This window comes from Sorex fumeus, unplaced genomic scaffold, assembly GCF_029834395.1.
Source record: "Sorex fumeus unplaced genomic scaffold, SorFum_2.1 ptg000001l, whole genome shotgun sequence".
Classification (NCBI taxonomy): domain Eukaryota; kingdom Metazoa; phylum Chordata; class Mammalia; order Eulipotyphla; family Soricidae; genus Sorex; species Sorex fumeus.
Window position 1 is genome coordinate 8,520,820 of NW_026606058.1, and position 13,572 is coordinate 8,534,391.

General features: G+C 40.4%; 1 protein-coding gene across 19 annotated transcripts in view; it reads left to right on the forward strand.

Moving 5' to 3' along the window:
• The window catches only part of LOC130028593 (myomegalin), a 179,565-nt gene that overhangs the window by 102,310 nt on the left and 63,683 nt on the right, over positions 1-13,572 (forward strand). For all 19 annotated transcript variants that reach the window (XR_008793282.1, XR_008793304.1, XM_056120254.1 and 16 more), the window contains 7 exons: positions 781-939; positions 2,340-2,453; positions 2,650-2,787; positions 3,730-3,909; positions 5,741-5,935; positions 8,574-8,741; positions 8,909-8,990. Coding sequence is in view for 17 of the 19 variants with exons in the window: in XM_056120254.1 (XP_055976229.1) it covers positions 781-939; positions 2,340-2,453; positions 2,650-2,787; positions 3,730-3,909; positions 5,741-5,935; positions 8,574-8,741; positions 8,909-8,990 (1,036 nt within the window). In the remaining 2 variants the exon portion in view is untranslated. The remainder of the gene's footprint in view (positions 1-780; positions 940-2,339; positions 2,454-2,649; positions 2,788-3,729; positions 3,910-5,740; positions 5,936-8,573; positions 8,742-8,908; positions 8,991-13,572) is intronic.

Genomic DNA, 13,572 nt, shown 5'->3' on the forward strand with positions numbered 1-13,572 from the left:
ACTCAGTAATTACTCCTGGTGGTGCTCAGAGGACATATGGGATGCTGGGAATCAAACCCTGGTCGGCTGCATGCAAGGCAAATGCCCTACCCGTTATACTATGGCTCTGGCCTCGGAAATAATTCTTATTTAAAGAAAACTTTTCTGTTTTACTTAGTTGGTAAGGTTATACCTTTGGGGTTTGTATAAAGTAACAATTTATGCCTTTCTAATTTTTCTTTCCTTTTTTGGCTTTTTGGGTTACACCCGGCATTGCACAGGGGTTACTCCTGGCTCATGTATTCAGGAATTACTCCTGGCAGTGCTAGGGGGACCATATGGGATACTGGGAATCGAACCCGGGTCAGCCATGTGCAAGGCAAATACCCTACCCGCTGTGCTATCACTCTAGCCTTGCTTTTCTAATTTTATTGTTAGAAAAATAAATGTAATTTAAGAAATGTGAGTCACAGTCTTCATGATTTCTTTAGTAAAGAGAATGATAGAACAGTCTATTCTTGAACTTATTATAAAGGATCCAGGTTTACAGTGAGTCAGATTCCCATTTAGTAGTAGTTACAGATCAAAAAAATAATCTATAATATAAAATTTGCATAGTGTCGCCATCCTCAGTTCCCACAATTTCCTGCATATTTGATTCATATGTGCTATTTCATTAACGATTTTTAAAATGCTACTTATCTATTTTGGGCTCTGCCTTGGAAGTTTTAAAAGCTTTTGTAAGTAATGACCTTGTGAAAAATGAGAGATGATTTATAAAAGGGACCCTATGTAATACAGGAATTGCGAAAAGCCTTACAACAGTTACAAGGAGAATTGCAGAATAAAAACCAAAAGCTTCGTGCCCTGGAGGCTGAAAAATTCAATGAGATTCGAGCCCAAGAGCAAAATATCCAGCGTCTAAACCACAGTCTGAATCACAAAGAACAACTGCTTCAGGTGAGTGTCCAGAATGACCTAAGTTAAACTTAGGTTTACAGAGCTCTAAATATTTTCTCAGGATATCAGTCAGTCCACCTGTGGCTCATACCTAGTACATGTAGAATACATGTACTAGGTGGGAATCAACATAAAGTATAATTCATGAACCAAGATGCTAGCCAGAAAATACAAGGAACTGTCACTGCAGACCTGAAGGACTTAACTAGTAAATATTTAGAAAAGAGCTATTAAACATTCTGGTTTTGGAAGCCAATAAAAATATATGATATTGCTCTCAGTCTAGTAGGTAGAACCATCTGAATAGACATGTCCACTGAATTTTTATGACCGGGAGGACATGGTAATCACCACGAGAAGATTCAAGCGTAAATACATTTTAATGCAGTATGTTTTAAATGCAAGATTTCTCGTGTGAAAACTGACTTATGTAAATGAAATAGGCAGTATATTGTATTAAGTGATTTGAATTTATTTCTATAAGTTCAAATCACATAGCAGTCACAAATTGACTTTTATTGAATTATTTCCTGATCATTCCATTTATGATTCCATTAAGTTTTGTTGGATCAAGCAGTATGAAATAAATTTGTCATATGCCAACCAAGGGGGCAGACTTGGGTGGGAGGGAAGGGTGGACACAGGAGGCGATGGGGGTGGGAGGTGGGGGGGACCTGGGTATAGAGAGGCGCCCACTGGGATTGGGCTTGGTGTTTTAACATTGTGTGCCTGCAGCACCTCTATTATGGAAAACTCTAAATCATGGCATCTTAATAAAAATACATTTCGAAAAAGAAAGGAAGAAATGTCCACGGAGTTATTTAGATGGTAAACGAACATTTTAGGGGAAAACGGAACTGTGAGAAGAGTTACCTATTCACTCTGAGAAAACCTTCCTTTTTGTTAGGTCTATCATTTTTTTCATAGTTTAGGCATCTTGTGCTTCCATATTTTTTCTCTGCCCCTTTTCACTGGAGAAAAACGTTTGCGACTCACACAGGGAGCAAGCATCACCTGTTTTGTGAGATCTTTAGTGGCGTCTTCAGAGAGAACAGTGCATCCTCCGTTCACCTAACAGCTAAATGTGCCCTTGCCATAATGCAGAATAGTGAACAACCTGTGTTAGAATGTGTACCTCTGGAGAGTGATCACATTTTTATTCTTATCCTAAATGACCAGTGAAACATTTGGCAAACTGTAGGGACACAGTTAAAGGTAAAGGTAAAGGTAAAGGCCCTCCCGTTGATCGTCGATTTGCTCGAGTGGGCCCAGTAACGTCTCCATTGGAGACTTTGTTGTTACTGTGTCTGGCATATCGAATACTCTCGGTTGCTTGCCGGGCTCTCCGAGGGACACAGTTAATATTAGATAAATGAATAAAGGACTTTTGGTCTCATTAGGAATTTCGGGAGCTACAGCAATATCGGGATAACCCAGATCCAACCTTTGAAGCGAATGAAATGTTGCTTGAGAAACTTCGGCAACGAATACAGGACAGAGATGCTGCTTTAGAGGTACGTGCCCTAATTATGGCCACTGTGCCGTGGATTCTCCCATTCATAGGGGCACACACTGTAGAAGCGTCTATTTAGTTTACGACCTTTCACAGGTGGTTTTGCATTCCTTTAGATTTAAAATCTTATTGAATAAGGGAGAATATACCGGGATAGTGAATCAGATGGAGCTTTGGGATTCTTCCTTCCCTTGCAGCGAGCCATAGATGAAAAGTTCACCACCCTGGAAGAAAAAGAAAAAGAACTGCGTCAGCTGCAGCTGGCAGTGAGAGAGCGAGACTATGACCTGGAGAGATTGCGCGTTGTCCTCTCCTCCAATGAAGCCACCATGCAGGTAAGAGCAACTCTCGCTCGGTGACCCGGCCCCACTTGGCTTCTGTGCTGAAAGCCACAATCCCAGAAGCATCCCCATCATTCTCGGGAACCAAACCGTTTGCTTGATGAGAAAAAAAATCTAAAAGCAGACACGGGGCCAGAGTGATAATGTAGCAGGTAGGGTCCTGTATTGTCATGTGGCGCTGTTACTATCATGTGCAGGACCATGCGGATGAGCCGGATTCTGTCTCTGGCCCCCAAATGGTCCGTCAAGTCCAGCCAGGAGTGATCCCTGAGCACAGAGTCAGGAGTAAGCCTTGAACACTGCTGGGTGTGGCGCCCAGAACAAAATTCATAATAATAATGAAAGCAAACAAAACTAGCAGACTTTAGTTCCATCATCATAGGCTAAGGCGTGAGAAGTCTCTGTGCGTTTTCCTTCTTGCATACTGTGGAATTTGTAGTTGGAGGCAGTGGATTTGAGGAGCTATACATGAATCTAATTGATTTCTAATCCATGTCAATATCGAGCTAGTTTGACATAAGTATTCCCGGGGTAAAAACTCTTCTGTGTTTTGTTTTCCTCGTTGATAGTATATGTGTAGGTAATATACCCTCTAGAGCATGTATATGTGTTCACACAGCCAGAGAGCTTGTTTTTTAAATTTATATTTATTGTGGATTACTTTTATGGATTTAGAGCTTAAAGATCTTACTCTATGCTGCTTCTTAAAGAAGTCCTCATAAAGAAGTCTGCTTCTGTGTATTAAATTTCTCTCTCAAACAGATCAGAGTTTATAAAAATGCATAATAGCTAATATGGTGTTAAGAAGCGGTGAGTTTTCTCCTTTGCAAAAAAGTTAATAGATAATTTATGAGATCAATTATTGGTGGATCAGTTTCTTATTTAACCTAAGCAATGTATGCAGTTCTCTAACTGAAAATCGCTTTGTCACCGTAGAGTATGGAGAATCTCCTGAGGGCAAAAGGCCTAGAAGTGGAGCAGTTATCTACCAGCAGTCAGAACCTCCAGTGGCTCAAGGAAGAAATGGAAACCAAATTTAGCCACTGGCAGAAGGAGCAAGAAAGCATCGTTCAGCAGTTACAGACCTCTCTGCATGACAGGAACAAAGAAGTGGAGGCAAGCCATTCATTAACTTCAGAGCAGCCTCTTTAGAGATCATGTAACATCTTGGATTAGGACTTTTGAGCTCTGGAAGGCCTCCCTGAAAGTCCTTTTTGTGCCTGGGCAAGTCAGTGGTTTACGCGGGGACTTTTCTTTCTTAACCCCATAAACTCAAGGAGACAATTACTTTTCTCTCAGAAGTTACGTGAGAATTAATGAGACCTGAAAGGTACACGGAAAACGTGGTTGCCAGTATTTATTAAGTTATGCTAAGGCCGTGTTTAAGAGCTTAACAAGTAATAACTCATTAAATCCCCACAATTTGTGAGAGTTCTTACTTCCATGCATCTTTCATAGACAAGGAGAGGAACTTCTGAAGTTGAGGTACTTGTTGAAATAAGCATGACTGATGAGTGGCAGAGCAGGTGGGGTGCCAGTTTTAATGACTGTGTTCTTAGTGGAGAAAGCTTGTGAACTGTGTCATCTCAATAATAATGATTATTTTTTAAATTTTTTTATTTTTTGCTTTTTGGGTCACATCCGGCGGTGCGCAGGGGTTACTCCTGGCTTTGCACTCAGGAATTACTCTTGATGGTGCTCAAGGGACCATATGGGACGCTGGGAATCGAACCCGGGTCGGCCACGTGCAAGGCAAACGACCTCCCTGCTATGCTATCGCTCCAGCCCCATTAAGATGATTTTTTAAATTAATTTTACTGAATCACTATGAATTACAAAGTTACCAAGTTATTCTTCGTTGAATTTCAGGTGTTGCTGTCCCAACACCAATCCCTTCACGGGGAAGTGTCTGCTTCCCTCCACCAGTGTCCCCAGCTTTCTTCTCCCTCACAGTGTCCCCCTGCCGCTACGACAGGCACTTTTTACTTCCTTTCAATCTTCCTCAGAGTGACCTCTCCCTCCACCATTGCCGCGGTGTCCCTCCCCCAGCCTGTCCCCCTACTTCCCAGTGACAGGCTTACTACTGAAGACCAGTTCTCATGCTCTTTGCTTTGTTTCTGTTGCCTTTGAGCAATAATAATGATTTTTAAAACAAAGTAGGGATGACATCACCGTGCTAACACAGTGCTCCTTTTCTTTCTCTTCTGTTTATTTTGTGTTTCCCCTACGTTGGGGAAAAAACATGAAACAAATGAACCGAGTATTCATTCTTCTTAATTTTATATATATCATTAATCAACATGAATCTAATAAGTAAAAGTAAAGGCCCTCCCGTTGTAATAAAATAGCTCGATTTGCTCGAGCAGGCCCAGTAACGTCTCCATTGGAGACTTTGTTGTTACTGTGTCTGGCATATCGAATACATCACGGGTGGCTTGCCAGGCTCTGCCGTGCGGGCGAGCGGTAGGGCGTTTGCCTTGCACGCAGCCAATATGAGTCTAATAATTTAGTAGTAATTGTTATTTCCATGAGAAAATAGGGAAAGCAATATGGATATTATTTTTCTGTTTTTATAGGTTTAGTGTTCTTTCATTGAGTATGTATTTTCAACCTTTTATTTAACACCCATGCTAGATCTGTGAAAATGAATTTACTTGCTTTCTAGAATTTTATAGCTCTTCTGTGATAGAGTTTTTTTTTGGGAGGGGGGGAGGGAGTCACACCTGGCAGTTCTCAGGGGTTCCTCCTGGGTCTGCACTCCGGAATTATTCCTGGCGGTGCTCAGAGGACCACATGGGATGCCGGTTTCCAACCCAGGTCGGCCGTGTGCTAGGCAAACGCCCTGTCCACTGTACCATCCCTCTGTCCCAGATAGATTGTTAGTGGGCCCTCCAGAGGCAATAGACCGGGTTTTCCTTCAAAGCTTATACTTTCCCTTCTGTGTCAGGATCTCAGTGCCACATTGCTCTGCAAACTCGGACCAGGTCAAGTGGAGATTGCTGAGGAGCTATGTCAGCGTCTACAGCAGAAAGAAAGGATGCTTCAGGAGCTTCTGAGTGATCGCAACCAGCAAGCTGCGGAGCACGGGCTGGAGATCCAGAACCTCCTGCAGTCCATGAGCTCCAGGGAGCAGGAGAGCCAAGTAAGGACGCGGCCGCAGGTCAAAGCAGCGCTTTGGAAGCCCAAGACGAGGAAACTTGTGTGCCTTGTGAATACACCTTTGTATCAATTGATATTCCATTCTGGTTTTTTCCCTTCAGTTTACTCACTTGAGTACAGCTTTTCATCTATCATTAGAGTATAAGATACCCAATTCATGTAGCCACTAATTTTATTAAATATGTATTTTTTTCTGTAATAGTCTGATAATTTTGACAGGGAATATGGAGGGCTAGAGAGAGATACAGGAGGTAAAATACTTGGGACCAACCCTGGTTTGAATCTTTAGCATATGTTCAATCCCCCAGGCACTACCAGGAGTGGTTCCCGAGCACAGAGCCAGATACAGTTCCTGAGTACTGCTGGGTGTGGGTCGTTCCCTCCTTTAATAAAAAACCAACCAAACAAACAGAAAACAGAACAAAGCCATACAGACCCTCAGCAGCACATAGTCGGGAGTTAAATAACAGAATGTAGGAGATTACTAACATTATAGAAGATTTTTCAGCTCCAGAAGAATGGTGATTATTTTCTTGTGGATACACTTTTTTCTACATTGCAAACAAAAGAATCACCTACATAGCTATTTTTTTTTGTTAATATTGAACAAATAATATATTTATCTAAAACATTTGTTTGGGATAGTACAAATCAGTAGTCTGGAAAATAATATTGTAATAAAATAGCAATATTAAGTTGCCTAATATAATTCTGACATTAAGTTTATTTTCTGTCATAAGTAATTTCTAACTTTATGAATATAGTCTGATGATTTGCATTCCTACTTGTGAACAGATATGTCCATACCCTAATCTAAGCTGGTTGAAAATGTTTTTGTAATGATTTTTGAAGCTGTGTACCCTTACATAGTTATTTTAAAACAAAATTCAAAGCTCACCCGCCAGAGACAGAAATGAGAAGTTATATGTAGAATTCAAAATTCACGTTTCTGACAAGCTTCTTCCAGATGATGGTGAGGCAGCTGGCTCATGGAACGTATCTGGAGAAGCATATACAAACAGCACCTAGAGGGCCTGGAGAGATAATACGGCCAGTGGTAGGGCACTTGCCTTGCATGGGACCAACCTGGGTGTGGTCCCCAGCACCCCATCTGGTTCTCCATGCATCACCAGGAGCCATCCCTGAGCACAGAGCCAGGATTAAGATCTCAGTGCTGCCAGGTGTGACTCCAAAACAACAACAACAACAAAAAGTTAAAAACAGCACTACTAGCAAAAGTGTAGCAAGGCAGATGGATTGTATCAATCATTTTTGATCTTTTCACAGTTATGAAAGTTCATGGCCAAGCACCTCTCTATATACTGGAGACTGAAAACTACTACTAAATATGAAATAAAGTATTTCATATGTTATTTTTCCCATAATAATTTCGAAGATTTAAAAAAATTTCAAATAATTTTTTTATGAAAGCAACTTAATATATTGATACTTCTAAAATGGTCATATCCAGATCCCGATAGTGCTCAACCGTTACATTCTAAAGATAAAAAATTTTCTTTTATTTTTCTTAGAAATAATGACTCAGATTAAGAGCTCATCTTCTCACTTAAAACAGTAATGATTTACCAAGACATACTCCATTCTTTGTCATAACTAATACGTATTTAGCTCATTTTATTGAAATAATTTAAATCTTGGTTGTTGTTTTTTTTATATCCAGACTTTGATTCTGCTGTGGTAATGATCTCAGTTAGGGTAGATCTTTCCCTGGTTGTGCCATCATCTGTTTTAGAAAATGCGACTTGGAACGCAACTGGGTTTGGTGAGGTATTTTTTGGTTTTGTTTTTGCTTTTTCGGTTTTTGGACCATACCTGATGGTGCTCAGGGCGTACTCCAAACTCTGTGCTCAGGGGTCATTCTTGGCAAGGCTTGGGGTGCTGAAATTGAACCCAGGTCAGCTGCATGCAAGGCAGATGTGCTGTCGCTCTGGCCCTGGGTTTGATGTTTTGAGGTTTATCATCTTCCAAGAAGCTGGCCTATTCGAAATGTATTTGATTCATTCATTAAATAAGTAAGGAGTGTTTACTCATGCCAGACTCTCTTCTGGATGCTTCAGCTACAGCTCTGAACAAAACATTACAGTACTTGCCCAGAGACCTAAATCCATCTCGTACTCTCAAGAGACAGTAAATACCAGTGTCAGAAAAGTATATTGTTAAAAATTTTAGCACAGCAATGGGAATTGAAAGAAGAGAAGGAATTGGTTTACATAGGATGTTCAGAGAATGCCAACCTGATACGGAAACTATTGGCAAAGACCTAGAGAAAGCAAATGGCATGAATGTTTTGTAGAGACCTTCCAGACCTAAGGCACAGTGAACAAAGGCATCTGTTTCCCCAGCTCAAACTAGCATCTTCCCCATTTACCCAGGTGAGGTACTAATAGAACCAATTTCGATGATTCTGTCTGTAATAGATGTGATATGTTCAGCTTTCCCCATATTCTGCTTATGTTCTTCCTGTACTGTTACTGCCTGTGAGCTGAACATGGAGAAGCCATTTCTGATTGCTCCACTGGGTTTTCATAAATAGTTGACTTTCAATAAATAACATCAGAACACAGAATTTATGAATGTTTTTTGTGGTTTCCCTTTACTAGGTGGCCTCGGAGAAGATGGTACAAGCCCTGATTGAAAGAAATTCAGAATTACAAGCCCTGCGCCAATATTTAGGAGGGAAAGACTTCCTGGCTTCCCAGGCACTCATGTCTAACCAGCTAGCTGAAGTCACCTCCATCTGCCCCCTTCTTGGAGAGCAGACGGATCAAGTAAGACCTGTAAACTTGTTTAGATGGATGTTAAAACCAACTGCATTTTTCTTTTCACATTTGACACACATGTCTGATCAGTTTAATGCATAATTATATGAGACTCTTCCACATCCTGGTCATGTTTTTCCATCTTTCTAAAATTCTGTGACTCTCCCAAATTTTAGGGCTCCGTGCATATACCCTCCAGAGATGATAGCACTTCACTGACCGCCAAAGTGGACACCAGCATGCCCAGATCCTCACTAGGTAAGTGCCAGATTTTCATTTCATAAAATAATCATCTGTGTTTTCTTGTAACATTTTTGCTAACAGGCTCTTCCAACCTTAATGGGAAAAAAGTTGGATTAGGTAGTTTGTAGGGATTCAGAAATGCAGGAGGTTATGTTTCCAAATCTGCATGACAGAAATCCAGGGCCTTCTCCGCGATGTCTTTTAAACAAACTACTGTTATTCGCTGTGTTTTAACATCACCTACAGTACATATTGGAAGGGGTAGGTGGTACACTTTGTGTTGTATGCCAAGCTCAGCTTCACCATTGGATACTTTTGGCCCTAAACATCTTAAAAACAACAGACTTACACAAATGGTGGGCATAGAACCCAAGCGGATGCCTTGGATTGGGACCTGTTACAGAGCAAATGGTTGGAGTCTAGGGTAGCTTCAAGAAACTTACTGCCCAGTGACTTACTTTGCAGTGCCATGGATCAAAACCCAGGACGTCACATAAGTATGACAAATTTTTTTTTAAAAGAGCCTTACCTCAGTTTTTATTTTTTGAATTTCAAATCTGTAGAAAAGTAGCAATGTTGTACAATAAATACCCATAATTACATGTTATACATTTTGAACAATTAGTAACCTTTTGCCACATTTACATTATTTCTTTGTACACAAAAGTTTCTCTTCAACCATTAACATTACTTCAACCATTAACATTACTCTTCAACCATTAACTCTTCAACCATTAACATTACTTTTGGAGATCATTGTTGGCTTGTCACCTTTGGGAATGCTCTACACAACCTGGGCCCTAATTCAGCAAGGGCAGGGAGAGATCACAGATGTAGGTGGACCATTTCCATTACTGGGTGTCAGTTTCACTGGGAAAGGGGTTACTTATAAGGTTTTTCTTGGATAGCTGCAAAATAGTTTTCTGCACCATCTCATGCCAGATGTCAAAGTTTTACAGAGGTCTGACCATGTCCAGCCAGGTATATAATTCAGTCCATAGCAAATGTATTACACATCATATTCTGTTAATATTGTATCCTTGGGGCTACTTTTGAGGCCTCGGAAAGCAGAGCAGACACATTTTACAGGTGAAGCTGTAATATATATTCCAAGGACTCAGTTCAGCATGCAGGTCTATATGCAAACAGTCTTTTCACTGCTTTCCTTAACAATCATAAATATTCATTATATATTCTGTAAGAACAAGGGCATTCCATAGGACTATGTTTACTTTAAACATAGCTTAGTAGTATGTGATATATAATCCATATTCAGACTTCCTATTGTTCCAAAAATATTCTCAATAGCTGTTTCATTTCCCCTTCAAAGATCATGTTTAGAGGCTGGAGCAATAGCACAGCGGGTAGGGCGTTTGCCTTGCACACAGCCAACCTAGGTTCGATTCCCAGCATCCCATATGGTCTCCCGAGCACTGCCAGGAGTAATTCCTGAGTGCATGAACCAGGAGTAACTCCTGTGCATCACCGGGTGTGACCCAAAAAAGCAAAAAAAAAAAAAAAAATCATGTTTAGTGGCTCTTAGTTGACGGATGGCTTTAATGCAGAATAGTTTTCTAGCCTTTTTTTTTTTTTGACATTGGTGTTTTTAAGATGTGGGCCAGCTAATGTTTCTCAGTGTGTCTCTGATTTGTTTGCCCCTGGTTCGATTCAAGTGAAGTAATTTTAGCAAGTAGACTCCATGAGTTTTCTCTTTCTCAGTCCATTAAATCAGGATTGACTGACACCACTTCTGTTATCCTGGGGGATATTAAGTTTAGTCATTTGTTTAAGGTTGTATTTACCAGACCGCTCTACTGTCAATTTCCTTTTTGTAAAACTTTCTTTTTGCTTGCTCACTTTTCTTTTGTAAGTGTTAAGTGCTCTGCTGTTAATACCTTGAAATCTGACAGTTCTTTTTCTCAGACATCAATCCAGTGGTCTGAACATCCCTTGAGCCTTGTCTGAATCAGACATCGCAGTGGTAGTTTAAAAGAATGATTTCTTAAGATTCTCTGTTCATCATTGTGTGTTCTTCTTCTTCTTCTTCTTCTTCTTCTTTTTTTTTCTTAAATAAAGCCGTACCCTGGGGCTGTAAAAAGTACTACAGTGGGTAGGGTGTTTACTTTGCATGTGAATGGCCTGAGTTCAGCACCACCAGGAGTGATCCCTTAGCACCGAGCCAGGAGTAAGCTCTGAGCACTGTTAGGTGTGGCCCAACCCCTGCTCCCCGCCAAAATAAATAAATAAATAAAAGCACTGCCCTTGTTCTGTTTGTTTATATCAGTATGAACTAACAGATCCTTTTGTTTTCCATTGATGCATTGTGTCATCAGCCTAGCTTTCCCGTATTGGGCCAGTTGGCCACCTCTCAAGCTGTTCCTCTGCCCTTTTCATATTTCCCTGTCTGATTTTGGGCACAGTTTACAGTAAAAATGTTCTGTAATTGCTTTATACTTTTCTTGTCTTGGCCCTGGAATGAGCCATTACTCCAAGGGAATCTTAGTTCCTTGTTGTAGGTGAGGGCTTGTAGGCACCAAAACTGGTCTTTACAAGGGTTCGTTACTAGAGGGATACCATTTCCTTTTAGGTATTTTTAAGCAATCAGAGCTAGACGAAGATAGAGAAATAAAGATGATTTATCTGTACATCTTAATCTGTGTATCAACATCTTAACTTGATAGTTTTTCTAATCTTAATTTAATTCAGGTCTCCCCTCTCCCCCTGTTCATAACATAACTGCCCTTCCCAGATACCTGATTATCTATCGGCATGAATGTATTTAAGTCTATTTGCAAAACATATTTATGTAGTACTCAAAAATAGTTTTAGAATTTCTGCATGAATAACAGTACTCATGATAAATTTATTTAGAGAGCATCCAGATTTCCTTGTAATTTTTTTTTTATCTTCTACTGAGGATGTGCAGTTGGAATACTGAGTTCAGAAATTATTTGAATTGCCTTTTTTTTTAAAACCTGTAGGGTGGTTATATATTTATTGTGTAGGTTCATTTATTACATGAGTTTTAAATTTTAGACTTTCTCCCATGATTGTTGAACTCTCTGACATTCAGGATTACTTTAACATGATTCAAACTCAGATATGTGAGTATGCTCAGAAGTCTTGTCCAGTTTGCTCTCTTTTCTTCGTTTTCACATTGGAAAAAGTTGAACCAACTTGAGGAACACAGTTACAGAATTGTTCATGATTGGGTTTCAGTCATACCATGTTCCAACACCCATCCCTTCATCAGTGGACATTTCCCTCCCCATTGCCCTCAGTTTCCCGGCCGCCACCCTAACCTGTCTGCTCATATAGCAGGCACTTCTCTGTCTCTCTCTCTCTCTCTCTCTCTCTCTGGCTCTCTCTCTTTCGCTCATTCTCTCTTTCCTTTTGGGCGTCATGGTTTGTAATACGGGAACTGAGAGGTTACCATGTATATCGCGTTACCTCCTTTCAGCTCTCTGTTCAGAGTGATCTTTTCTAACTCTCATTGTCATAGTGGTTTCTTCTCCTCCTAACTGCCCCTTCCCTGCAACTTGTGGCAGGCTTCCACTGTACACCGGTTCTCCTGGCCCTCATATCTACTGTCCTTGGATATTAGTCTCACACTTCACTCATTCATTCATTCATCATCCTGTTATTCGTCGATTGCCTTGAGCAGGCCCCAGTAACGTCTCTTTCATCCTAGCCCTGAGATTATATTCAAGGCTCTTTAGGAGAATGAGACCCACCAAATATGCCAAATACCAGTAACAATGATGGGTCTCAGTCTCACACTATGTTTTTTTATATCCCACAAATGAGTGCTGTTATTCTATGTCTGTCCCTCTCCTTCTGACTCATTTCACTCAGCATGATACACTCATGGTCATGTATTTATAAGCAAATTTTATGACTTCATTTTTCCTAACAGCTGAATAGTATTCCATTGTGTAAGGTAAAGGTAAAGGTAAAGGCCCTCCCGTTGTTTGTCGATTTGCTCGAGCGGGCCCAGTAACATCTCCATTGGAGATTTTGTTGTTACTGTGTCTGGCATATCGAATACATCACGGGTGGCTTGCCAGGAGCTCGGGGAGGTGAGTTCCATTGTGTAAATGCAACATAAATTCTTTCTCTTTCCTCTCGTTTCCACTTATACTCTGAAGGCAACCAATTTGATTTTTTTTTTTATCTTTTTTTTTTAACCTTTTTTTTTTTTCTTTTTTTGGGTCACACCCGTCGATGCACAGGAGTTACTCCTGGTTCATGCACTCAGGAATTACTCCTGGCGGTGCTCGTTGGACCATATGGGATGCTGGGAATCGAACCTAGGTTGACTGCGTGCAAGGCAAACGGCCTATCCGCTGTGCTATTGCTCCAGCCCCCAGTTATCTTTTTTTTGTGTGTTTATTTGCAAAATAAGGAGATCAGTTACATGTTTGGATGTATTTGTTTCTGCATATCTTGATTTCCCTGTTTTTTGAAGACAAAACTACATTTAGGTGTATTCTTTTATGCCAACTTTGTTTTACTTACCAATATGTCTTGGGAATCATTTCTTAACAATTTCTAAAGATCTACTTCATTTGTCTGGCTATTAAGTAAATAGTACGTA